The sequence below is a fragment of the Rhipicephalus sanguineus genome, chromosome 7 (genome assembly GCF_013339695.2).
Source record: "Rhipicephalus sanguineus isolate Rsan-2018 chromosome 7, BIME_Rsan_1.4, whole genome shotgun sequence".
In the NCBI taxonomy this organism is placed as follows: Eukaryota; Metazoa; Arthropoda; class Arachnida; order Ixodida; family Ixodidae; genus Rhipicephalus; species Rhipicephalus sanguineus.
In genome coordinates, this window is record NC_051182.1 from 32,918,021 (window position 1) to 32,941,892 (window position 23,872).

A 23,872-nucleotide genomic window follows, 5' to 3' on the forward strand; every position below is an offset into this window, starting at 1 on the left:
AACTAGCCTAATCAGCTAGCTACCTCACCAAGAACGACAGCCGCCGTAGTTCAGTTGTTGGAGCATCGCACGCTTAGTACAAAGGTTGTGGGTTCGGAGCCCACCAATGGCGAATTGTTCTTTTTTTTGTCCATTTTAATCCATTTTCCCTTGGCCTCATTATTACTATGCCTAATTTAAGAGCTACAAGTAACGCCCCGTAAGCACTCCTTGGATCCATTGTGTGTTGGCCTCGTATCGTTGAGAGAGAGGGAGATAACAATCTTCAATGAAATTCTCGGCGATTTTAGCCCGGCTTATCGCCTGGCTTACTTCTTCAGTGTTGGGTGATCACTATGATGTATATCATACAATGATCAGATATTCGCACGAATAATAAGTGCAAGAACAAACTCACATATATGTACATACACAGAAGTGTGAATGAGTATATGAATGAGAAATACATGTATATCCGATTAACTCGAATAAATCGAACTATCCTTTATATCGAACTCTTTTTGAATACGACAATGCTTGAACGTCATTGCACAGCAAACTATATGTCTACATCGAAGGAAAATAGCCGGAACACTTTCACACATCGAACATCGGACAGCGCGAAAAGCTCCAAGAAGTTGGCTTTTCCCGCTCGAATTTGGTAAAGCGAGCGGTGTGATTAGGAGAGCGCCGCGCAAGGCTAGTAGAAACCACCGCTTGCCATCACGTGATTCCTTGACGGCCCGCCCGTCGTGCGCAGTAGGCGTTCGCTTCGCGTAAAGGCTGATAATATATATATATATATATATATATATATATATATATACACACACACATGGGAGGGGGGGAGGGGGGGGGGCGTGGTGCATGTATTCAGAAAGACCAGTCTTGTAGGAGTTGCGCTGTATACATCAGTACCGTACATACCCTCGCGTATTGCCGTGAAGCAGCTTTCGTTTCATTATCGTGAAGTTGTGCCGTGAAGCCGACTTGCGCACCGAAAATACGGTAAAAATTTTAAAACGTTAAATGTAGAATTATATGATATATCGAACTAATTCCCGTCTTTTTCTTTTTTTTCGACTTCGATATATGCGGGTTTGACTGCAGTTCCTTATTTTGTTCATGACAGGGTGGGCGCGCGTTATGACCCATATATCCACAATACCCGCGCACACGGTGAGTAACAAGCGCAAGCGTATATGGTATAACTAACGAATAAACCATCTTGCTCTTTTACAGGCCCTAGTGCAGCTGGTGCAATGCTTGGATCCTGGACAGCGGGGGCTCATATCTTTCAAGGACTTCGCCGCAGGTGTCATGGCCCTGCTCGGAGCTAGCAACGGTCACGCCGTCGGTGCGTACTTGTTTGAATACTGCAGATTTACGTGGCGAGGAAGGGAGGTTGACAGTACAGCCATTACTTACCATGAAATATTTATATAACACGTATAAAGGTGGCTACGATAAATAACTAATATATGTCCTGTTTATAATGAACCACTGTGTAATGATTTTTGTAGGTTAAGATGAATAGATCTCGCGAACTTCATCATTGCGGTTGTTTTATTTTATATAGCATGTATAGCGTGTGCAGACTGCGTTTTTATTAGCTTTTACAACTTGCCTAAAACTTTCGTGTGTGGAGCAGCGTGGTTTTCTGGGCCAGTTGGTACACGATGAGTAGTGAAGGGTTCCAGCAAGTTTCAAACGCGAGCACAAGAAGAAAGGGACGCACAGGACAAAGCTGGACTTACAACTGAAGCTTTTTACGCATGCGTGTTGGTGTCCTTGGGAAAACTGTTTCTTTGATAAACTTCAGTTGTAAGTCCAGCCCTGTTCTGTGCGTTCCTTTCTTCTTGAGCTCGCGTTTGAAACTTGCTGGAACCCTTCACTACTTTTCATTTGTTCCCTTACGCAACAGCGCAGCCTTTCCTGTGTTGTGTGATTACCGACATCCGGGCAGACCTCGGGTATTTGTTTAAATCGGCATGGTATCTCGACTACTGGTCGATCGTTTGTATCAAATACAAAGGAAGTAACGAAACACTGAAAGTGTCTACTGCGCAAACGTTGGAAAACACGTTTATTTGTGCACACGAGGCGCGTCGCTTGATGACACGAGTGGCTCCGAACCCCTGCTGAAAATACACAGTACTCGCTGCGATATCTGATATTGAAAGCTGGTTTACGTGTTTCGTTAGCTGGGTCATCATACTTTAAATTTCGCGCTTTTCATACGAGTATTGTTAGACCAAGCTGCGCGGGCGTAATCGCTCATTAGTGGTACACTAATCTTCCTACGAAAACGCGGCTGCAAGTACTCACGGTCTTGTTGGTTGTTTGATTGGTTGGTTCGTGTGGATTAACATCCCAAAGCGACTCTGGCTATGAGAGACACCGTAGCAGAGGGCTCCGGGTAATTTCGACCAACTGGGGTTCTTCAGCGTTACCCGACATCGTACAGTATACGCGGGCCTCTAGAACTTCGCCTTTGTGGAAACGTTGCCGCCGCGGTCGGGATTGAACTCGCGTCTTCCGGGTCGGCAGCCGAGCACCCTACCGCAAGACCATCGCGGCTGCCTATAATGGCGTTGTTTACAGAGTGGTCGTTTAGACAGATGTACAGAAGGCACCGTCACTTCGTTACCGCTTCACATAAGAACAAAGAAGTGGCTCTCGAAAATAAGCGTGCTAGCATTGCAGCAAGCACAGTCCGTGCTTGTATGCAGTGCCATTCAGGAGGCGCGTCGATGGTAGCCTTCGGGGACGGGGACGTACACCAATGTTGGCAACGCGCTGGGCCGGCACTTCTGTTATTGGTTGCCCGCAAACGGAAGTGAAGAGCGATTAATTGCAAATAGCTAAGGCGACAATAACACAATGAAAGCAATGTCCTTCGTCCAAACTATTAGCTTTTCAGTTAAGGTCTCTAGCGCGAGCACAAATTCGACGAATCAGATATGTCTCATATTTGCTGGACGGAATCAATATCGGCTTAAGGGGGCACAAGGCGCTTTCAAATGCTTTTTTTTAACACGCCGGCTCCACTATAAGACTTCACTGACATCATTTCCGTCACCGATATGACGTTGGCAAAATACACACGAACGGATAACAAAAAAATTTGCAGTGGCTTAGCTCGGCTATGCCAGGATATACGTAGCGTTAGCAAAGGTTCAGCTGATTGTTCTTAGCTTTCCGGATTGTCTAGGATTATTAGCCTTCTTCTGTTCATTCTTCGTACGCTGAACCGCTAATTGCCAGGCAACTACTTCGGGATCCGATGAGATAAGCTTCTCGGCTGTTCTGCGCCGTTGAGCAGCATTTGCGCTCTCCTTCTCCATGGCGTTACCCACCTGCAAACGCCAGTCAGAGGCGCTATCAAGCGGCTCCAGCACAATGTCAGACGGCGACTGCACAGCGAAGGCGAATAGCTGCGCGCGAAGCGCAGACCGGCGGTGGCGGAGTCTGCGCGCGCGCCGGCGCCAGTTTGTCTGCCGCGGCTACGACGCCACTCCTCCCGAACGCGCAGACAAGCAGCGGCGAGCCGCGCGCGGCGGTGGCGAAGAGCGCGTGAGATGCCGGCTCCGGTGAGCCAGCTGTGTGACATCACTGATCCTCGCGCATGCGCAGCACGGCTCATGACGATCCACGCGAAATCGGCTCCGGCTAGGCAAGTGTAGCTAACGCTACAAAAATAAGAGAAAGTTTCATTGACGCGAATGACCTGGCAGTCAAACCCACGACCTCTCGCTCCGCGACGGTAGGTGCCGAGCGCTCTACCCACTGCGCTGCCGACGCACACACACGAGGCTTCACAAACGCGCCTTATATCTGTCACACCTTGTCCCTCTCACAGTGATCTTCCTTGGCGGGGCGGTGTCGCCTTCTAGGAGTGAAGTACCGCATCATGACGCTAACGAGTGCCATCAGGGGGCGCTTCGGTAGTTTCAGAACAACGGAAGCTTTCAATGCATTATTGTAGGAATCTCTACGGTCGGTGCAATGCGCCGTACGCGATGATTCGGTTTGGTGACGACGCAGTATACGTGCTTTGCATTTCGCGTCGTGTTAGCGTGACGACTCGTCGCCAGAGTCGTGCAGCTTCCACATGCACGAACTGTCTTTCTCCGCCTCCAACTGCTTCGAGTGCGATAGCACCGACTAAATACAACTTCTGCGATAAACGGCACAAAAAGGCAATGGCGTCGACGGGCCAGTGTCTATGCAGTGAGTGCTTTGTTGCAGCGAGAGACGCGCCTTCAGGAACCGGAACGCCTTCCCGCATTCACGGCTCAAGCTACGAACCCCGGCTCTCGCGTTTCAGAAGTGCTATGTCATATACAGTGTTGTCGGTAACGCGTTACAAGTAACGGCGTTACCGGTAACGCGTTACTTTTTTCGGTAACTTAGTAACGTACTCGTTACTATTTCGGAACTGTAACGGGTAACGTACTTACGTTAACATTTTTCGGTAACGTGAGGTGTCACGTTACTCGTTACTTTTTCATCCTGTAGGTGCCTTTTTCCCAGAGCTCGCCACCACGAATTCTTTTGTCGCAGCCTCGGAATGCTGTCGGACTGCCAGGCATTAACAAAGAAAGTGCGGGCGGAATCACTTTTGTTTGTGGAAAATGCAGGGACCAATTCCTAAGACGCGCCGACTACCTTTGGAAAAAGTTGGGCCATCGCCACACAAAGCTTGTAAAAAGCCGCGGAATCCGCCATGAGAAACTGTACGGACATCTTTTTCGTGGAAGTGGATTGTAGCAGGGGGACTGCTGGCACCTGCGCCTTTTCGTGCCCAAGAGACAGGCCGCCCGAAGAAAGAAGCGAAAGGCTAGTTTACTCCATACCATGTGCTGATCGTGAGGCTTCGTACGCGGGGGAAACAAGAACTTCCCCGTGAGGCAACATAAAAACGACGTCCGCAAGTTCGAGTGACAAAGGAGTGCACTCGCCGATCACAGCGTGGTGAAAGACCACCGCATCGAATTTAACAAGTCCCGCGTCGTTGACCTAGAAGCCAATTACTATAAGCGGCTTTTTGTGGAATACTGACCCATCCAGGCGACAGCCAGTAACGTCAACCGGTCTACAGGTGCTCTTGGAGAAAAGATGCGACCCCACGGCAAGAAGAAGACCCTCAAAAAGAAAACGAGCGGGACGCGAAACGTCTTACTTTTTCTTGTAACGGAAAAAAAAACTTACTCACTACCTTGGTTGGCGTCGCTCTGTTTCAAACAAAACCCATGAATATCGCTGTCACACGAACAGCTTTAATCGCGGTTAAGCTAACTAGGGTTACGGCTAACCACGGTTACAGGTAGCTACACGGCAGGTGGTTACCGCAAACGGGTGATTCCACGAGAGATCGTCACGGATCCGAAAATGGATGTTTTAGATTTAATTGAGTATTTTGTATTTTATGCGCATGCCACACAGTAGCCTGAAGAGGAACCTAGTTTTATTATTAGCTGCATAATTTACGAGCACAAAATAGCGAATATATTCAATACAGAGGGACCGATTTTATTTCCTGTTGTTCTCGAACGTTCACAGTGATGAAAAACGCAAATATTACCGTTACAAAGACATTTTGTGTAGGACATGTATGCGCAACAAAGAGTAAAGTAACATTGTTTGGAACTTGTAGAGCGAAGGAAACTATTTTTGAAAAGTGTCTAAATATGCGACATTTTTTATAGTTGCTACATAATTTGCTACAACGTTGATAAGGTTTATCAACTTTGTTTTGAAAATGAATATTTCTTTTTTCTATCTGCAACTACAGTTAAGTTTCTGGTTATAGAACTCCCGAGCGAACGAGGCTGATCTTAAACACTCTATACAGGTTAACAGGTTATATGGGTTAAAGTGAACAAAAATGTATATTCACAGATATTTTTTTCCGTGACTAGGCCATTAAATCATTCCTTTATTACTACAAAATTTGCGCATCTATTTTGCTAGTAGAAGCACGCCGTCAGAATTACTGTAAACGTATTGAAAGTTCAGTGATGCTTTCTTTGCGGACAGCGTTAATAACTGAATGTCATAGTTTGTATAATGTCACATTGAGAAAAATGGCTTCACCATGTGCCAGAGTCAGAAGCCATCACATGCAATTCTACAGGCAACTTTAAGCCACTATAACGTAGCTAAAGTGTGGTACATTTGTGCAAATAATTCTCGTTAAATCAGCATTTTGGGTATAATCGTTGTTTGTGTTCTAAGCTTTATGTGAAACGTAAATTTGAGATTTAAAAAAATTCCTATTTCGGGTTCCTGCAGCAAAGACACATTGATTAAAATTTATGATTGTGGAGTAACGGCAGAGGTAACGTCCGTTACTTTTTTTCGGTAACGGTAACGGTAACGCGTTACATTTTTTTGTAGGTAATGTAGGGCGGTAACGCGTTCCTTTTTTTATAGTGTAACGAGTAACGTATTTAGTTACTTTTTTTCAGTAACGCCTACAACACTGGTCATATATGCACGAGCACAGGCGTAGGTTACCCTATTACTAGGGAGCGCGCACTCTGGCGTTTGTCTCGTCCGGTGACGACGCTTTAAATCAGTGCATATCGAGCACCAGTGTTTAATGTGCCTGTTGACGTCATCATTGCGCGGGATTCACCATGTGCTGTGTCCAGGTGTATGTTCACTGCTTCAGCTAACACAACGGTTAAATTATGATCGTGGGCGTTAGTCTTCGGTAGGAAGATGTACCACTAGTCGTCTGCGCTGGTGCATTCACGTCAATGACGTGGATGTACCCGCGCTGACGTTGGTGCTTGGCAGCTATATATAGCTGCCAAACACCAATAGACATTGTGCAAGCTCACATACATTAATGTATAGTGAACAATTAACTATACTCCCGTGAAGACACGTTTCACTTTCGTGTTATACCGATTCCTATGACGAAGGGATCAAGAATGTTTTTAGGTCTCTCGGCTTGTCCGCGTGTAATGTCGTCGCGGTGGGTCGTGTAGTCACGGTCCATCATAAAACGGGTATGCGCCACAAAAAAATAAAAAGGGTAAATCCCACTATTGGCCACCGCTCCACTAAAAATGAAGAAGGCAATGTTAGCCCAACAAATAGCCGACGACGTTAGTGGAGCTGAAACACCATTCCCTACATGCCGTAGGGAACTGAAACCGGGCATGTAGGGAAGAAGAATAAGAAGAAGAAGCACCTTAGGATAAGTTGCACTCTGACGTATTTTTCCGACGACGTTAGTGGAGCGGAGACATTTTCCTACATGCCCAATTTCAGGCATCTCGGCGCGTGAGCTGTCGCACGCAATGGTTCATTGTCGATATAAGCCAACGCCACTGGATAAGCATACGGCAACGAATTTCATGGGTGCGCGTGAGAACGCAGCCACAAGCGAGACGTGGTGGAAACGGAACTACCAAGTGAGTGTATTCGACCAGCCGGTCAGGCAGAAGAGAAAGAGAAACTTATCAGTGAAATCGACCCGTGCTTCATCTATCGTTGGCTGCTGCGAATATACCGTGTCCACCTCTTGGCGCCGTTGTCGTCAGTCGAAGCCTGTCGAGGCCACGCGGCGTAGCGTTCGAGTTAACCGTGCTGACGGCTGCACATGCGCTCACAAAATAATTTGGAACGCCAGGTATTCCCTGTCGGTCCCTACGTGGTAGACGCCCGTTACGCGCTAAGAGCGTCCTGCAGGACACGAAACTTTTTCCCCTGTCCAGTGCAGTCCAGGAAAGCGGCCACTAGCCGACGAAGCACGCCGGTGGAACAACCATGGTCTGCGCGTGCGCGGTCTTCCTCGCAAGCAAGATTCTTTCCCTGAGCGCATCTAGACTGACGTTGCCTTGCGCCAAAACGCTTGCGCTACGTGGATCTTAGCGGTGTCACAGAAGTGCTCTGCGAATGGGGTCTGTGACGCGCTGTGTGTGCGCCCGCGTTGGAGCATGCGCGCGAGTTCCAGTGCTTGGGCGCCTTTGATCTTTTGTTCCGTCTGGCGCCATTTATCTTTTCGACACCACTATCGTGACTGCATTATAGTTATGGTGCGGGACTGGGAACAGCGCTGGCAAAGCCCGGTGTTTTGCTTAGCGCAAAGAAGCACCTAACGCTAGCCTTTTGGCGCAAGGCAATATGCCATTCTAGATGCACTGTGGAGCGAGGCTTGATAGTCATGCCGCGCACGCGCAGACCATGGCACTATTTCTTCCATAGGCGCGCTCCGCTTGTAGCGCCTGCCTGTCTGTCGTTCCGGAAAACCCACAGGGTCCCTTATGCATTCACTTAGGACGACTCGAAGGCGAAAGCCATCTTCTGTTGCTTCTCCGTCGATGTATTGAAACTGCCCCGCCACCCTCCGAAAGCTTTCTGCACCTAACGTGGTTTTGCACTGCCTCCAGGATCGGAGGTACATCACCAGGTTTTGCAGTGCCTCCGTGATCGAGCCACCTTTGGCCAAGATATGTGTCATGTGATGATGATTGGACATGATGACGTCATAATTACGTCACAAATGTCGTCAATGTGTGACGTCATGATGACATGTGGTGACGTCATCACGTGATTTTTTTTTTTTTTGCCTCACTCGTTTTGTCCCGACGCCGCCGATGCGGGACGCCGACGGTCAGTTTTCACGTTTGATGAGGCATCTAAGGCTTTCGCCTCAATAATTCTGTCAGTACCTGTGCGGTGCTCACGGAGTGAAAAGCGGCATTTTAGGGCTAAGCAAGTGACGTGTGTGCATCAGGAGCATTTGTGCGTGCCAGTTGTACTTAAAGCTTTGCTGTTGCGTTTCACTCCATGAAAACCGTATGTCCAAACGACGGTCCCCCTCGTGACCTCCGAAGTTCCCGGATGTATCGCTTTACATAGCCGCGCTGTTTGCACTCTTTAAAACGTGTTCAGAGATAACACGATTTTCTAGCCGGCGGCGCGTTCACTTTTGCGCGCTTACCCACCAGATATTGCGCCCCCCCCCCTCCTTCGGTTAAAGTTTATCGAAGAAAGCGATACCCGCCAACCGCCCGAGTTGGGCCAATAGCAAGCGTCCGGCTTTTTGCGTCGCACTTCGCCCCTTGTTCCTTCAGCAATTTCGTCGTCCCGGTCTCGTCCCGTGTTGTTCGTTCAGCTCCCTTAGGGAGCGTGTTTTGTTATTCTGCGCGCTTCAACGAGATTGACCCCCAGCGTCGCGCAACAATGTTCATCGTGGCGTTCGCAAAGTCGCTGGCCCACCTGGCGCTGTACGTGTTCGTGTCGCAAGTGTGCTGGACTTGTCGCCATTTGGGACTAGTGGTCGAAAGCCCCGCCGCCCGATACTCGCCGACGCCCCGTCTCCGCTGGACTGAGCTTCGTCGCGCCAAGGCGTATCGGGCCAGAACCAAGGGTGAGGCGACGATGCACGCTACATATACACCAGCGTAACTTAGACAAGTTAATAGGGCTAGTTGGTAATGATTCGTTGTTGTAGGCAGCGTGAGACTTCACCGAGGACAGGTGTACAAGGAAGGCTTGTGGCTTGTCCTCTTTGTATCTCTGTAATGCCTCGCGCTATCTGCAATGATGGACACATCAGTGGTTGGTTTTTAAACGGTGTACGGAATTTTTAAAATCGCCTGAGATGCATGCCGTACAGTGGTCGTTAAGCTCCATCAGTCCAATAAGCTTAACGCCACCGCCGAGGTATAGTGGTTACGGTGCTCGGCTGCTGACCCTAAAGACGCGGGTTCGATTCCGGCCGCGGTGGTCGTCGTATTTCGATGGAGGCGAAATGCCGGAGGCCTGTGTACTTAAATTTAGGTGTACGTTAAATTGGTCGAAATTCCGTGTTTGTGTCTATCGTGCGTCTATCGTGTGTTCCGCACGATAGACGCAAAATATGCCTTTTTAAAAATGTGCGGAGGTTGGGCTTCACTGCACAACAAAAAGTGCCTAACCTCTCCAGTCTTCTGTGCAGAAAATGTCTCTTTGAAGTAAAAAATAAATAAAGCGCAGGGAAGTGAATCCGCGAAAACAAACCTTGGACGCGCCGGTGGGCGTTAGCTTACAGCTAAGGGCGTCCACTGCCGATACGCCGAGACGTGGTCGTGTCCGAATGCGATGGTTTAGAGATATACTATGCTGCTGTGTGTAGTCGCTGCTACAACAGAACTGAAATTCTTCATTTCCCGAAATTCCGGCAAATAAGTGCACTTTCTTTCTGAACGGAGCTTCTCCGGCACGCGCGCACAAAGGAGGATGCCATTTTCTAATTTAGTGTACATGAATCAAGTCCTTTCTCGACCAAAATGCATGCTTTGAACCCGTTTTTAAGTTTGTTACTGCACCACCTGTTCAAGCCAAACAGAAGTCGGCAAAATAAACCGGAGCCCTCAACCGCTTCTTTCAGCGTGGATGAGCTCAGCTCGTCTTCGGTAGGGAATGGGTTAACGATGTCGCGCGAACGTCCACGCCAGGATACGGTAGCTTGTAACATCGGCGAGAAGCAACGAGATCAGCGATATGACTATCAGCCTCACACCTTCGTTTTGAACGCATGATCGCACAGATAAGGCTGATAGTGCGTGTATATGCATCTGCAAGCAAACAACGCAGCTGACGGTACTCACGCACGTGTGCGCTCTTCGCGCTTGCGCATTGTGTAGGAAATATCGTTACTTCTCGCCTATATTAGGCGCTGCAGTGTCCAGGGGTCAACGCCCGCGCGGTATTGTTAAAAAACTGCAGGGGCGTACACTTGCAGCATTGAACATATACACACTAATAATACGTACCGACAAACACGCACATTTTAGACGAGTTGGCGTATAGTTCGTTACTTTCTGAGTCTTCCTGGTTACGTCATGGGTGTGACCGTTCCGTGTTTCCAGCGAGTTTGTATTGCCCCTTTAGTCCATAAGGCGCTTATGTTGTTTAGTAAGCTCTATACAGCTGCGTTTTCGCTAAGTTTGCGAGCACTTGGCGTTGTCCGCCCCTGCTGCCAAGTTGTTACGCGTGCCTTCTATCTATTGCTTTGAGTGGCTCGTTCATTGTGGCCAACCTAAATCGGCGCAGAGCCATGACCGCGCTAAGCCACCGCTGCTGATTTGAAGTGGTACAATATCCTTTGATCGCATCTCTTGGAGCACCACCACCATTCCTGCGCCACACTTTACATGTGTGATGCACTAAGCGATACGAAGGGTGTCGAGGTGGGAAAGGGAATGTATATAAATAGCAGAGGCAACAAAGATGGCACTGTTACGGTCGTTGGATGAAAAAAAGTGCCCGTTTCAACCAGCAGCCGTGGCACTGTAAGGAGATGGGTAGGTGGGGTAACTGGCATACAATATTTAGAGATAACTTGGAGCGCAGTATATATATATATATATATATATATATATATATATATATATATATATATATAGTCTGTGCGCTTGTGGTGTGTGTAAACTTTCACCTTCGTCCATTGTCTTTCCATTTGCGCTTGTAAGTTTTTCTGTCAATATAGCACTACACATTTATGTGATTCGCTTACATGCGTGACCTGTGACTCTTAAGTTCTTAAGATGTATTCGCACCATTCGGGTCGCGAGAGAACACTAACATCCCGCGAAGCCAGTTCGCGTTAATCAAGTAAAGCCCTTTTCCATCTTCATTGAGCTGTCTCTATTTCCTTGATGTGTTTCCAATTGCTTGTCTGGGTCTAATCCATTTGTCAAGTACGTGTGGTGTGTATGCTGCATTGGCCATAACCTTATTCAGAAATATCTCTTGCTGGCGAGTAAGTCCGCCCTTGTCGCTTAATAGAGGTGCTGGTGTAGCTTCTAATAGCCTTCGTTTACTGTCTGTTTTCAATTTTACGCGAATATAATGCATTAATGCTCTGCTAGGAGAGCCTGCGCGCAGCATTTCTAGGTAGGGATTGAGGTCCGCCAAGTTTGGCGACGAACTGGGGTGTGGGGTGCTCAATGAAAAGTCAAGCCCACCCGCTTGCGCGGCGACCGCATGAGCGGCTTCGTTTCCCCCGTCCGTGCCAGTGTGTCCCGGTGTCCACAAAATTTCCGCATCGATTCCGCAATCCTGTAATCCCATGAACTTTTTTCTAATATCGTTGGCCACCGCATCTTCAGTCGTTGTCGCTGTAAGTTCAGCCACCGCTTCGTACTAATCGGTCAGTATACGAAAGCTATTTCGAAGACTCTCGCTTGCTGTGTTACCTGCGTCAATCGGAATAGTGTTGACCGCTCGCCATATGGCCAACAACTCTGCATGTAAGGGTGCACCACCGGGAAGCTGGCAACTGTGATAGCCATTGTAGCGGGATGCGGATCATTGTTGCGTCAGTGTAGATGTCGATGGTTTTCTCGGGTTTTCTGAGGCGCTGCCTTTTCTCGAAGAGTTGCCTGGTTTTTGTGTTGCGCCTAGCGATCGGTCGTTGTTGTTTCCGTGTGCTCAGCGGTGCTTCCCAGGGGGTGGTGCTGTGGTCGTTTCCTCGTGCCCCAACCGCGCATGAACTCTGTTGTCCCATGCCATGATTTGTTTGCCTTGTGGTGTGTTATCAAGCCGACATCGCATGCGAATTCGTGCTTCATTGATTATGTCCCTTATTGGTGGTATCGGCACAAGCTTGAGCAGCTCCTCGTGTGCTTCGGGAGTCCAGCTATCGTACGGATGGTCGCCCTGTGTAACTTTTCGAGGTCACGGAGGTGTCGATCGGAGAACTCATACACAGGTGCCCCATAAAGAATCCTTCCGACAGCGACTGCTTTGGCAAGTGTTTTGCACGCTTTCTGTTTTGCTCCACCATGTTTATTGGAAATGCGTCGGACCATGTGCAACATCGGGCTCCTCGATGCCCACATTGTCAAGAATTATGCAGAGCAGATTTACACCACCTCATTTGGGTTTGCTCAGCTTTCTCGCGAGGAAGAACCCACATCCAACCCTTTCCACTGGACGACATAAGCGCTTTAGGAAACGTACTACAGTCGAGTGATGAAGCACAAGAAGCACTTGCGAACAATGCTAGTATAAGTGGCCTGTTTCGAGTGGTGTAGAAGAGGTCGACCATCTCGCGCGAGAGCGACTCCATTGAACCGCTACCGAAAACGGATTCACAACAACTGATGTTAGTTTATTGTGCTTATGCTGCTCGCCCAACAATCCCTTCCCCACCTATTCCCAAACTGCGGCCGAGCGCCTTCCTCTCCTGCGAAAGAAAGGTTCAATTCATTCATTCATTTCCTTGATAGATACTAAGTATGCGCAGCACAAAGGAACACGAAAACGAAGGGAAGACAGATAAATGAAAAAGATTGGCACATACTCAGTATATATCAAGACATGTACCAACTAGTCCACCGGCGGATTCCTCTTTCCTCTTACATCAAAATATTGTATAGGCCGTGGTCAGAACGCGGCTTTCTTCCTTTCTTTCTTTCTTTCTTTCTTTCTTTCTTTCTTTCTTTCTTTTTTTTCTTTCTTTTTTTTCTTTCTTTCTTTCTTTTTCTTTCTTTCTTTCTTTCTTTCTTTTTTCTTTGTTTTTGTTTCTTTCTTTGTTCTTGTTTCTTTTTCTTCTGCTTTGTTCTTGGTTCTTTCTTTTTCCTTTTTCTTTGTTTCTTTCTTTCTTTGTTTCTTTTTCTTCTTTGTTCTTTGTTCTTTCTTTCTTTCTTGTTTTTTCTTTGTTTTTCTTTTTTGCTTTTGTTTTTTCCTTTTGTGTTTCTTTCTTTGGTTCTTGTTTCTTTCTTTGTTCTTTCTTTTTCTTGTTTCATTTGTTTCTTTGGTTTGTTTCTTTCTTTTTTTCTTTGTTTCTTTCTTTCTTCTTTCTTTCTTTCTTCTTGTTTCTTCGTATTTATTTCTTTATTTTTCTTTGTTTGTTATTTCTTTCTTTCTTTCTTTCTTTATTATTCTTTCTTCTTTCTTTCTTCTTTTCTTTCTTTGTTTCTTTGTTTCTTTTTTCTTTCTTGCTTTGTTCCTTGTTTCTTTCTTTCTTCCTTTTCTTTGTTTCTTTCTTTCTTTGTTTCTTTCTTTCTTTGTTTTTTCTTTCTTTTTTCTTTGTTTCTTTCTTTTTCTTTCTTTCTTTCTTTTTTCTTTCTTCCTTTCGTTTCTTTCTTTCTTTTTTCTTTCTTTGTTTCTTTTCTTTGTTTCATTCTTTCTTTGTTTCCTTTTGTTCTTTCTTTCTTCTTTTCATTTTGTTTTCTTTATTTCTTTCTTTTCTTTCTTTCTTTCTTTGTTTCTTCGTTTATTTTTCTTTATTTCATTGTTTATTTGTTTGTTTATTTCTTTCTTTATTTCTTTCTTGTTTCTTCTTTGTTCTTTCTTTATTTTCTTTCTTTCTTTCTTCTTTCTTTGTTTCTTTGTTTCTTTGTTTATTCTTTCTTTGTTCCTTGGTTTCTTTCTTTCTTCCTTTTGTTTGTTTCTTTCTTTGTTTCTTTCTTTCTTTCTTTGTTCTTCTTTTTTCTTTCTTCTTTGTTTCTTTCTTTGTTTCTTTGTTTCTTCCTTTGTTTCTTTCTTTTTCTTATTGCTTGGTTTGTTCTTTCTTTCTTTCTTTGTTTCTTTCTTGTTTCTTTGTTTCTTTCTTTCTTTCATTGTTTCTTTGTTTGTTTCTTTCTTTTTCTTGTTTCTTTCTTTGTTTCTTTGTTTGTTCTTTGTTTCTTTCTTTCTTTTTCTTTCTTTCTTTGTTTATTCTTGTTGTTTGTTTCTTTCTTTCTTTCTTTTTTGTTTCTTTCTTTCTTTTTCTTTGTTCTTTCTTTGTTTCTTCGTTTATTCTTGCTTTGTTCCTTGGTTTGTTTGTTTCTTTATTTTTCTTTGTTTGTTTCTTTTTTGTTTCTTTCTTTCTTTCTTTGTTTGTTTCTTCTTTCTTTCTATTTGTTTCTTGTTTCTTCTTTGTTTCTTTTCTTGTTTTCTTTTTTCTTCTTTCTTTCTTCTTTGTTGTTTCTTTGTTCTTTGTTCATTTTTTCTTTTTGTTTTTCTTTTTTTCTTTGTTTCTTTCTTTGTTTCTCTTGCTTTGTTCCTTGTTTCTTTCTTTCTCTTTCTTTCTTTGTTTCTTTCTTTGTTTTTCTTCTTTCTTTGTTTCTTTCTTTTTCTTTGTTTCTTTCTTTCTTTTGTTTCTTTCTTCCTTTGTTCCTTGTTTCTTTGTTTCTTTCTTCCCTTCTTTGTTTGTTTATTTCTTTTTCTTTGTTTCTTTCTTTCTTTCTTTTTGTTCTTTGTTTCTTCTTTCTTTGTTTCTTTCTTTCTGTTTCTTTCTTTCTTTATTTCTTGTTCCTTGGTTTCTTTCTTTCTTTCTTTCTTTTTCTTTGTTCTTTCTTTGTTTCATCTTGTTCTTTCTTTCTTCTTTTTCTTTGTTTGTTTCTTTCTTTGTTTCTTTCTTTCTTTCTTTGTTTGTTTCTTCCTTTCTTTCTCTTTCTTTCTTTGTTTCTTCCTTTGTTTCTTTTTCTTTGTTTTTCTTTCTTCTTTCTTTCTTTCTTTCTTTGTTTATCTTTCTTTCTTTTTCTTTCTTTGTTTCTTTCTTTTTCTTTGTTTCTTTCTTTGTTTCATTCTTGCTTTGTTCCTTGGTTTGTTTGTTTCTTTCTTTTTCTTTGTTTCTTTCTTTCTTTGTTTCTTTCTTCCTTTGTTCCTTGGTTTCTTTCTTCCCTTCTTTCTTTTTCTTTGTTTCTTTCTTTATTTGTTCCTTGGTTTCTTTCTTTCTATCTTTCTTTCTTTCTATCTTTCTTTCTTTCTATCTTTCTTTCTTTCTATCTTTTTCTTTGTTTCTTTCTTTCTTTGTTTCTTTCTTTCTTTTTCTTTCTTTCTTTGTTTCTTTCTTCCTTTGTTCCTTGGTTTCTTTCTTCCCTTCTTTCTTTTTCTTTGTTTCTTTCTTTATTTGTTCCTTGGTTTCTTCCTTTCTTTCTTTCTATCTTTCTTTCTTTCTTTTTCTTTGTTTCTTTCTTTCTTTGTTTCTTTCTTCCTTTGTTCCTTGGTTTCTTTCTCTCTTTCTTTCTTTCTTTTCAAAAGCTGTAGGAAACACCTCTTCTACCTTTACACATTATGTCTTCTTCTTAATTTTCTTCGTCGTGTAACAGCGGAGTTGTAACGACTCGATCCTTCGTGCATGCGTGCGCATGCACTGTTCAGTATTGACCCGCCGAGCAGGTGCTGCCGAAGTTCCGCCCCCCGTTCTCTTTTCGTCGCCGCGTGTTTCGTATCAGCGGCCGGCCGCCGCGCTGTCCGTTGGCCCGCCCCCTTTCGAGGCTCCCACTCGCTCTGGCCATGTCGCCCGAAGTTTGAGCGCCGGCTCGAGCCCCGTGGGGAGGGAAGCGTACGGTCGCCTGCGTCTGCCCTTGTGCGTGCTACGTGCTCTACGTGTCTTCGACCCACCGTCAGCACCAGCTTTTGAGGAAGTGCGCGCCACGCGAACTTCCGCTGTCCGGTCACTGCGCCTGTGTACCTGCTGTAGCGTCCTCTCTGCTCGGCCAGAGGTAATCGATGTTCTCCTCTGTTTGTTTATATCTTCTCTACGCGACACCATGGAGGTACAGTTGGGGCTCGGTGGGTATGTCGCGTTGCGCTGTCGAGCGCAAGGTCGCGAGTTGGATCCCTGCAACCGTATGTTAATGTATCCGAATGCAAAGAAAGAAAAAAAGAAAAAAGGCGATTACTTTACATTAGGTGCACGTTCAAAAATAACGACAGGTGAGACATGCAGATGCTACCAGTATTATGTCGCGCCGCGCCTTCAATCCATCCAGGCTATGGAAGAGACTGATAATCAAATCTGAACACTTTCGTGACCGCGGAAAAATTTGTTGCTTTTGGGTAGTCCAGGAAATATCTTTTTCCTGCCACAGAAAGGGATTGATGCTAAAGTGTAGACTATCAAATGATAGAAGAATTGTTCTTTTCTACGGTATTAATTCCAAACAGATTTATTTCTATTATGAAAAAATTATCAAAACAAAGAAAAATGCAACAAAAAGAACGAAAGTAATATGAACATCAGTGCTACTCTGCACGAGGTAAACATTAAAAAAAAAACGGGAAATACGTTTTGAACTCGAAGCCCTTATAAAATACTGCAAATATAAGCTCTGTGAGTACAAAAATTATTTACGTGGATACAAAAATATTCAGCTTTTACGTATGCCCTTGCGTTTGTTTGTATGCAAAATTGAAGAACTCCAGGGGCGCGGATTAACCACCTCCCTCCCCGGCTGCGTCAATGACGTTATCCCTATTGAGGACGTGCACGTGTTTGCACGCGTAAAGCTCCGGAATATGATTAATTATTCAATCTTGCTCGCTTTCGGCGTTATGCATTTAGTGAAAACAAAATATTCATCGCAGAAAAGTGGCTGAGCGTGCGCAGGCTCGAAAGCAGTTTTCGCACACAATCTTCTGAACGACTGCATTTCACCCTGAGCAAGCGGTCTCTGCTTAATGACGAAACTCTGCTTTGACTTGGGTTCACACTTAAGAATCGCCGGTGGTCAAAATTAATCCGAAGTACACCCGGCTAGGGTGTGTCTCATACCATGAGTCGTTTTGGGATGTTAAACCTCAGAAAATCAATCAATCAATCAATCAATCAATCAATCAATCAATCAATCAATCAATCAATCAATCAATCAATCAATCAATCAATCAATCAATCAATCAATCAATCAATCAATCGATCACTCGATCAGTCGATCGATCGATCAATCAATCAATCAATGTGCCCCATATATATGCGATATAAGAGGTAAATTATAAGGCACCAGCATGCCTAGAAATGTATTCCACTTCTGTCGTGGCTGTTGCACCCGAGAAGGGTGAAATGCAAATGCACTGCTTGAATCATGACATCGGAAGTCCAAACGGCATCGCAGAACGCTTCTCATATGGTAACGTGCTGCAATGTACAGGGTGTCTTTTTTTAAATAAAAATTATTATCGTCGCCACAGACTTTTTAATAAAAATTCTACTATAACGGTCAGGCTCCTGTCGTTCTTGCGCATGAACTCCACGTCTAGGCAGAAATACTTTGCCCCAGCTGAAATGATTGTAGCGACTAATTAACAAAAACTATTTGATTAACTTTCTAATTATTGACTTGGGGGCAGTTGTTTATAATAGAAAGCTATATTGCACGACACTTTATGACATGCCCATTCTTTAGAAAACATAAGTTACACGTAATTTGAGATATTCGTCATCGAATTTTAAAGGTGATATCGAAACTTACGGCGCCTGGCGCGCAGGAAACGCGCCCTCTGTTACGTAAGTCCGGAACTACACGCGACAAGGAAGCGACGAAATTTGAATTCAGGCGCTATTTCTGGATCCCTCCACTGCGGCGTTCCTCACAATCGTTTCGTGGTTTTGGCACGTAAAACCGCACAAATTCTTATTATTAGGGAGAACACCGGTGTCTTACGTTACGAAGGCGCTTTTAGGTTTTTCCCGAGCCAGAGGTATAATCAATGGAAACTTCAATTTTGTACATTGCATTGTGTGTGTTAGGTGCCGTGTGTGCCATTTCATTCATACTGACCGGGACTCGCTCGCTACATGCGGAAATATCTCCACTTTTCAACCATGTGTTTCTCTATCACTTTCCTGGACTGACAGCACAATAGAGGCGGGCCTTACGTATATATTATACGAGCATAATTGCTTAGCGATTCGTGATACTGCATTATACGTGATTTGATTTGTGCGGCGCGAGATCGAATCGGAGGCGAAAAGACGTGCGCGCCTACTTCCTCCTTAGCGCCTGTGTCTCGTTGTGGGTGGGTAAAGTGATGAGGATGGTGATGCACATTTGTGGCGTACACTTTGCAAGAGCCAAGAATCGAGCAGAGGGAGGAGGCAGCTTACATGAAGCGGTTACTATAAGAGGGGGAACCGTAAAACAAAAACAAAATTATGGCATCTTCTCATTAGCCTGAAGGAAGAGCGCAGCTGCTTTCTTGTTTCTGTATATTTTTTCTTTGTTTGTTTGCTTTCTCTTTCTCTCTGTTTATTGTACACCTTTTTTTTGTATTACAGCGAAAGCTGTTATGAGATCATTTCACCGGCCGTTTTTGGTGCCGTAGTTGTCCGCCGCCGCCGCCGCTGCCGCCGCCGCCGCCGCCGGTGTCCGTAACCAGTATCGCTCGAAATAAGAAAAAAAAAACGAAATAAGAAAAAATTCCAGGATGGAACGAGGTTCCAACCTGGGCCCTCTGCGTGGGAGCCCAGTATTCAACCTCTGAGCTATGCCGGTGCTTGAAACTGCTTTGCAAAAAGGTCCTATACAGGCTTCATGTCGGAAAGGAACCACACTAGCATATGCAATATAGCGTGGTAGAAGAGTAAAATAAGCACCAAGCGTCGCACAACGCGATTTCTGTAACCAGGCGTCAAACAATGCGAATTGCGCAACGAGTAGGTTGTTGAATGCTTCTAACCCATTACAAAGAGCTCTGCCATGATTCTTCATCGTCATCAGGCACAGCATCAACAAAGTGCGCATAATGCCTTACATGCGTTTAGCAGGTACCACGGCTCTCTGTAGAATGACGAAAAATGGCACAGTGCCTGGTGCCCTACTTCTAAAAAATTACAATGATTTATAGCGTAGTGGGTTCCTCGCAAGTGCACTTGTATTGGTTGCCAAGGAAGCCCATAAGCGCATGATCCATTTCCTCGGGGTCTCAGTAAAGTTCTTCCCCTCCCCCTCCGTCTCTCTCCCACGTCAACGTATGTTATACAGCATGACGGGCGAGGGAAATAGCGACCGGGCGTCACCGAATGCAAATTACATAACTGGTGGGCCGTTTAAACCTTCCAACCCATTACACAGGGATGAGCCATAATTCTTCATCGTCGTCAGTCGTCGCGTCAACAAAGTGCACATAATGCCTTACAGACCTGTAGCTGGTGCCTCGCTTCTCCGCCGGATGTCGAATAATGGCTTAGTAGGTGCTTCCCATCTTCACAAAAATTGTGATTTATGGCGTAGTGGGTACCGTTCTAGTGTACTTGTATTGTAGCCCCAAGAGAGCTTACAACGGGCACTAGAAACGCCGCTCTTCCAGCTTTCGCTGTGACTGTGCTGCGGTATCAGCGCAGGCCTGGCGTTTTCTGTTTCTATTTATTTCTCTTTCACGCTCTTTCTGTCCTTATATCTCTCTTCCTTTCTCTTTCTTTCTTTATCTTTCTCTCTCTCTCACATGTTTCACGTGCTCCACTTCGCCGAGCTGAGTACTCGTTCAACGCTCGCACCTGCTGTACTCGGTAGTGGGGCCTGCCCAATCGCTGTGGCGCATACCCACCTGAGGAGTTTTGCACGAAGGAGCACAAGTTGCCGATAGCTGAAACAGCTTCACTCTTAAAATAAAAGTCCAGCGAAACAGTGATACTAAGAGAGCGGTCGGTCAGACCAACTGATACAGAAGTGTGAACGATGTATTAAGAGAGGATACAATAAATATCCAATAAGTAAAATGGCTTTACCGGGGCTTTTGACTTATTTCGATTCTTGTTTTGTGTGTGCAGAGGTGGACGGCATTTCCCGGAAGAACGGATTCTACTGCTCAGACGTGAGTGGCGCATCATTTTTGTTCGTTTGTTCCATTCCAGGTGTATAGTAAATGCAGCGAATGCCTTTTGAAAGTGCATTTGAACAGCACAACGGGTGACTAGGGATATTCTTTTCTTCTTCTTTTTTCGAAGTCAAGGCTTCGACTGTTGACGCGCGCTGTCCCGCTATTGTTCTTCGGCGTCGTCGGCGATATTACTGTTCAGGGCCAGAAACATAAGCGGAGAATAGCGATTTGTAGCTGTGTTTTAGACTTTTCTGCAATGTGCGGCAAGATAGTTTCGCAGAAGCCCCCATGGTGAAGCGAGCGTCCTTGAAGGTTTAAAGCTGTGAACCGGTTTCTTGCACAACGCTGCAAGTGACATGTGGATTTCTCACAAAGCTTTGTAGACGCCACGAAATTCGTCATGATCCGATACTCGATCCCGCTTCCGGGCAAATGTTTCGGCTGCTGGGATCAGCGCGGCGCAACGTTACAGCATGCACGCGCCTCATGTCGTTAACAAAGCTAACCAGTAAGCGTTACTGGTAGGATACGTTAAGTTTTGTTTCCTTTTGTTTCGAATGTGGCCGCCGAGGCAATGGATGAAAAGGCTCATCTTGATGAAGGCCTTAACTCGCGAGATCTCTACATAGCAAACAGGCAAGCTTCGCGCACATATCACTCTGTAGCGATCGTGTCTGCGAATCACGAAACACCTGTGTGGCTCGAAAACTGTTCAAACTGAGAAAGAACTTCACGCACACTTATTTCGGATTCCCGCTTCTAGAGATTGAAAGTTAACGCGCATATATATCTGCTTCGTAAAGTCTAACCCGCGTATATCGAACTCGCAAAATAAACAAAGAAAAACTGTAATTAGTTTGATCTACCGGATAATTCAAAATAATAAGGTTAAATCATTGGCGTATTTTCGGTGCGCAAGTTGGCTTCACGGCACTGCTTCACGATAATGCAAGGAAGGCTGCTTCAAAGCAATACGCGGAGATTTTTTTTTTTTTGTTCGCTTGTTTAAATTTTTCCGCGAATTATAGCCGGGTGTGCAGGCTACGTGCAGGCGCGGGTTATACGCGAAAATATGCGTTATCGATGTAAACAGTGCCTCAACACCTTCATACGCAGCTGTGCGTTCTTGTCGGGCGCCGGAAGCCTTGACCCTGATGTCGGCCTTGATGTTCAGTACCGTACTCGGCGTGCTTCTCGGGATGCTGCACGCAGCGGCAACGTCAGACTTCTTTTCTACATGCTCGACCGGTTGATTATCGCCAGCTTAGCGGACAAAACAGCAAGTTCTTCCATTTCACGTTAACAAAGGGAGCGTTTCACGTTAAAGGGGCCCTGCAACTCTTTTCCAAGTAATCGTCGAATCGTTTCACTAAAGGAGCTTATTGCCTTAACAATCGACTGCCGCAAAAAGTTTGAGAATCCGTCAAGTACGAGCAGAGTCGCATGGATTTGTAGCACGGTTCAAGCGCTTTCTCTCTCCTCTCGTATTAGCGAGTGCGCTGAAAGCTACGCAGGGAGGAGGATGGCAAGGGGGCAAGAAGATGCGTCCCTTCGTGAGCGTGCGTCAAGACCTTGAGCACTTTTTTTAGGGGCGAAGCAGCTTAGGGTCTCGGCTTGTCGGCTGTGCATCGTCGTCTGCTGTCGCCGCGTGCATCGTCATGTCCTGTCCATTTGCTTGAGCGCAAGAGAGGGCGCCACCGCCTCAGCACCTTGTAGGAGAGAGCGAACGGCGCGCATTGACTGCGGAAACGCTCTTTCTGCGATGAACGCTGAACTACCACCTCGCGAGGAACGAGAACGCGCCCTCGCCCGCGCGAGACAATGCCGACGCAGGCAGCGTCTGCTAGCGAGTTTCGTGAAATAACCGACTGCTAGCGCCACAACCCCCTCCCCCACCCCCGCCCCTCCGCTGTGTCGTATCTCATAATATGGGGGGTTTTGGTTTGGGGCGCAAAACCCCAACAATTATTATTAGCGTTTCGCCTCTATTTAAAATCGAGTACCGCGGCCGGGATCGAACCCGCGAGCTTACGGTCAGCGGCCGAGCACCGTAAACATTGTACCTGTGCCCACCATCACGGCCGACGGCGTCGTCACAATCCTGCTGCCGGTCAGTCAAGGAGACGACGATTGGAGAGGTAACGGTGCGGCCGAGCACCGTAACCATTGTACCGGCGGCTAGGGTTACACTGTATATAGAGCCGGATGCTTAAACTCGTATCTACCGCACTTTCTCGCCTACATAACCAGCCTCTCTAAATTAAAAAAAGGTCCCCGCATATTGCCCGCCCCTTTTCAACTACAAAGTAATTTAATTTACACCTTGATTGCAATTACCCTATGATGTTTGAAGGTCGCAAAATTTTTCCTAAACTCGGTTTCAGTCACCAGGGTCGCTTCCCCGTCCTGCATTTGCTGTCACTTTCTGCCGTCGCTTTCAGTAGTACCTTTCATGCATTGCCGTGAAGCCACATTGCACACCGAAATTCGGGAACACGCACCACCGACGTTAGCTGCGAGTTTTCGGCGTTTCATCGTGCGAATTATACAATAATAAAAATAAAGTATGATAGCGCTGCTGTATTTGCGCGGTCGACGTTCCCAGTGCTCCTCGCTGTTTCTTTTTCAATTTTATTTCGAAAGCTTGACCTTATGCACACTGGAGCAATATAATAAGCTCACATATGAAGGAATGAATACGCCCGTTATTTTTATTCCTTCGTATGTGAGTTTATTTATGGGCTCCTCGCGTACGAGACCAAATTTGAGACCCCGCCCCGACTTCATGGGAAAGAAAAAAAGGAGGGGGGATTCCATTGTCTCCCTTCCTCGCGGTTGTGCCTGAGCGCTTCATCTTTAACGAAGCACCATCTAGCCGAGGAACGCGTGTTTCTACGGTTAACTTCCTAGCCTCAACGCCTGGCTTCAAGATATGTGGCATCAGCCTGACTCTCCTCTCACTGTATCGTTTCTGAGAGCCCCCCCCCCCCCCTTTCAATCGCTTGCTTGTTTGTTGATACGCTGTGTATGCCATCTATTGTGGCCGCAGAGTGAGAGAGTCGATGAATGAGTTCGCCTGAGGCGTCCTCGCGTGTCAGGCCTGCCTGACGACGACGACGTTTTGCGGCCGCCGGTGAAAGAAGAAAAAAAGGGTGAGTGTGCGTGATCGCTAGGGGTGGGGTTATTGAACCCTTCTCGTGCGTGCAGTTCGTGCGCTTGGCTCGCGGGCCACTTTGCGAGCGCACACCCGTCTCCTCCTCTCTCCAATCGTCGTCTCCTTGATTGACCGGCAGCGGGGGGATTGTGACGACGCCACGAGCGGTAGTGGGCGAGGAGGGAGTCATTGTTTCCGATCGAA

At 45.7% G+C, this 23,872-nt stretch overlaps 1 protein-coding gene across 3 annotated transcripts in view; it reads left to right on the forward strand.

Moving 5' to 3' along the window:
* Positions 1-23,872, forward strand: part of LOC119399379 (rab11 family-interacting protein 4A) — a 274,117-nt gene that overhangs the window by 132,890 nt on the left and 117,355 nt on the right. For all 3 annotated transcript variants that reach the window (XM_049417676.1, XM_037666192.2, XM_037666193.2), the window contains exons 2-3: positions 1,222-1,336; positions 20,465-20,508. In XM_049417676.1, the coding sequence (XP_049273633.1) occupies positions 1,222-1,336; positions 20,465-20,508 (159 nt within the window). The remainder of the gene's footprint in view (positions 1-1,221; positions 1,337-20,464; positions 20,509-23,872) is intronic.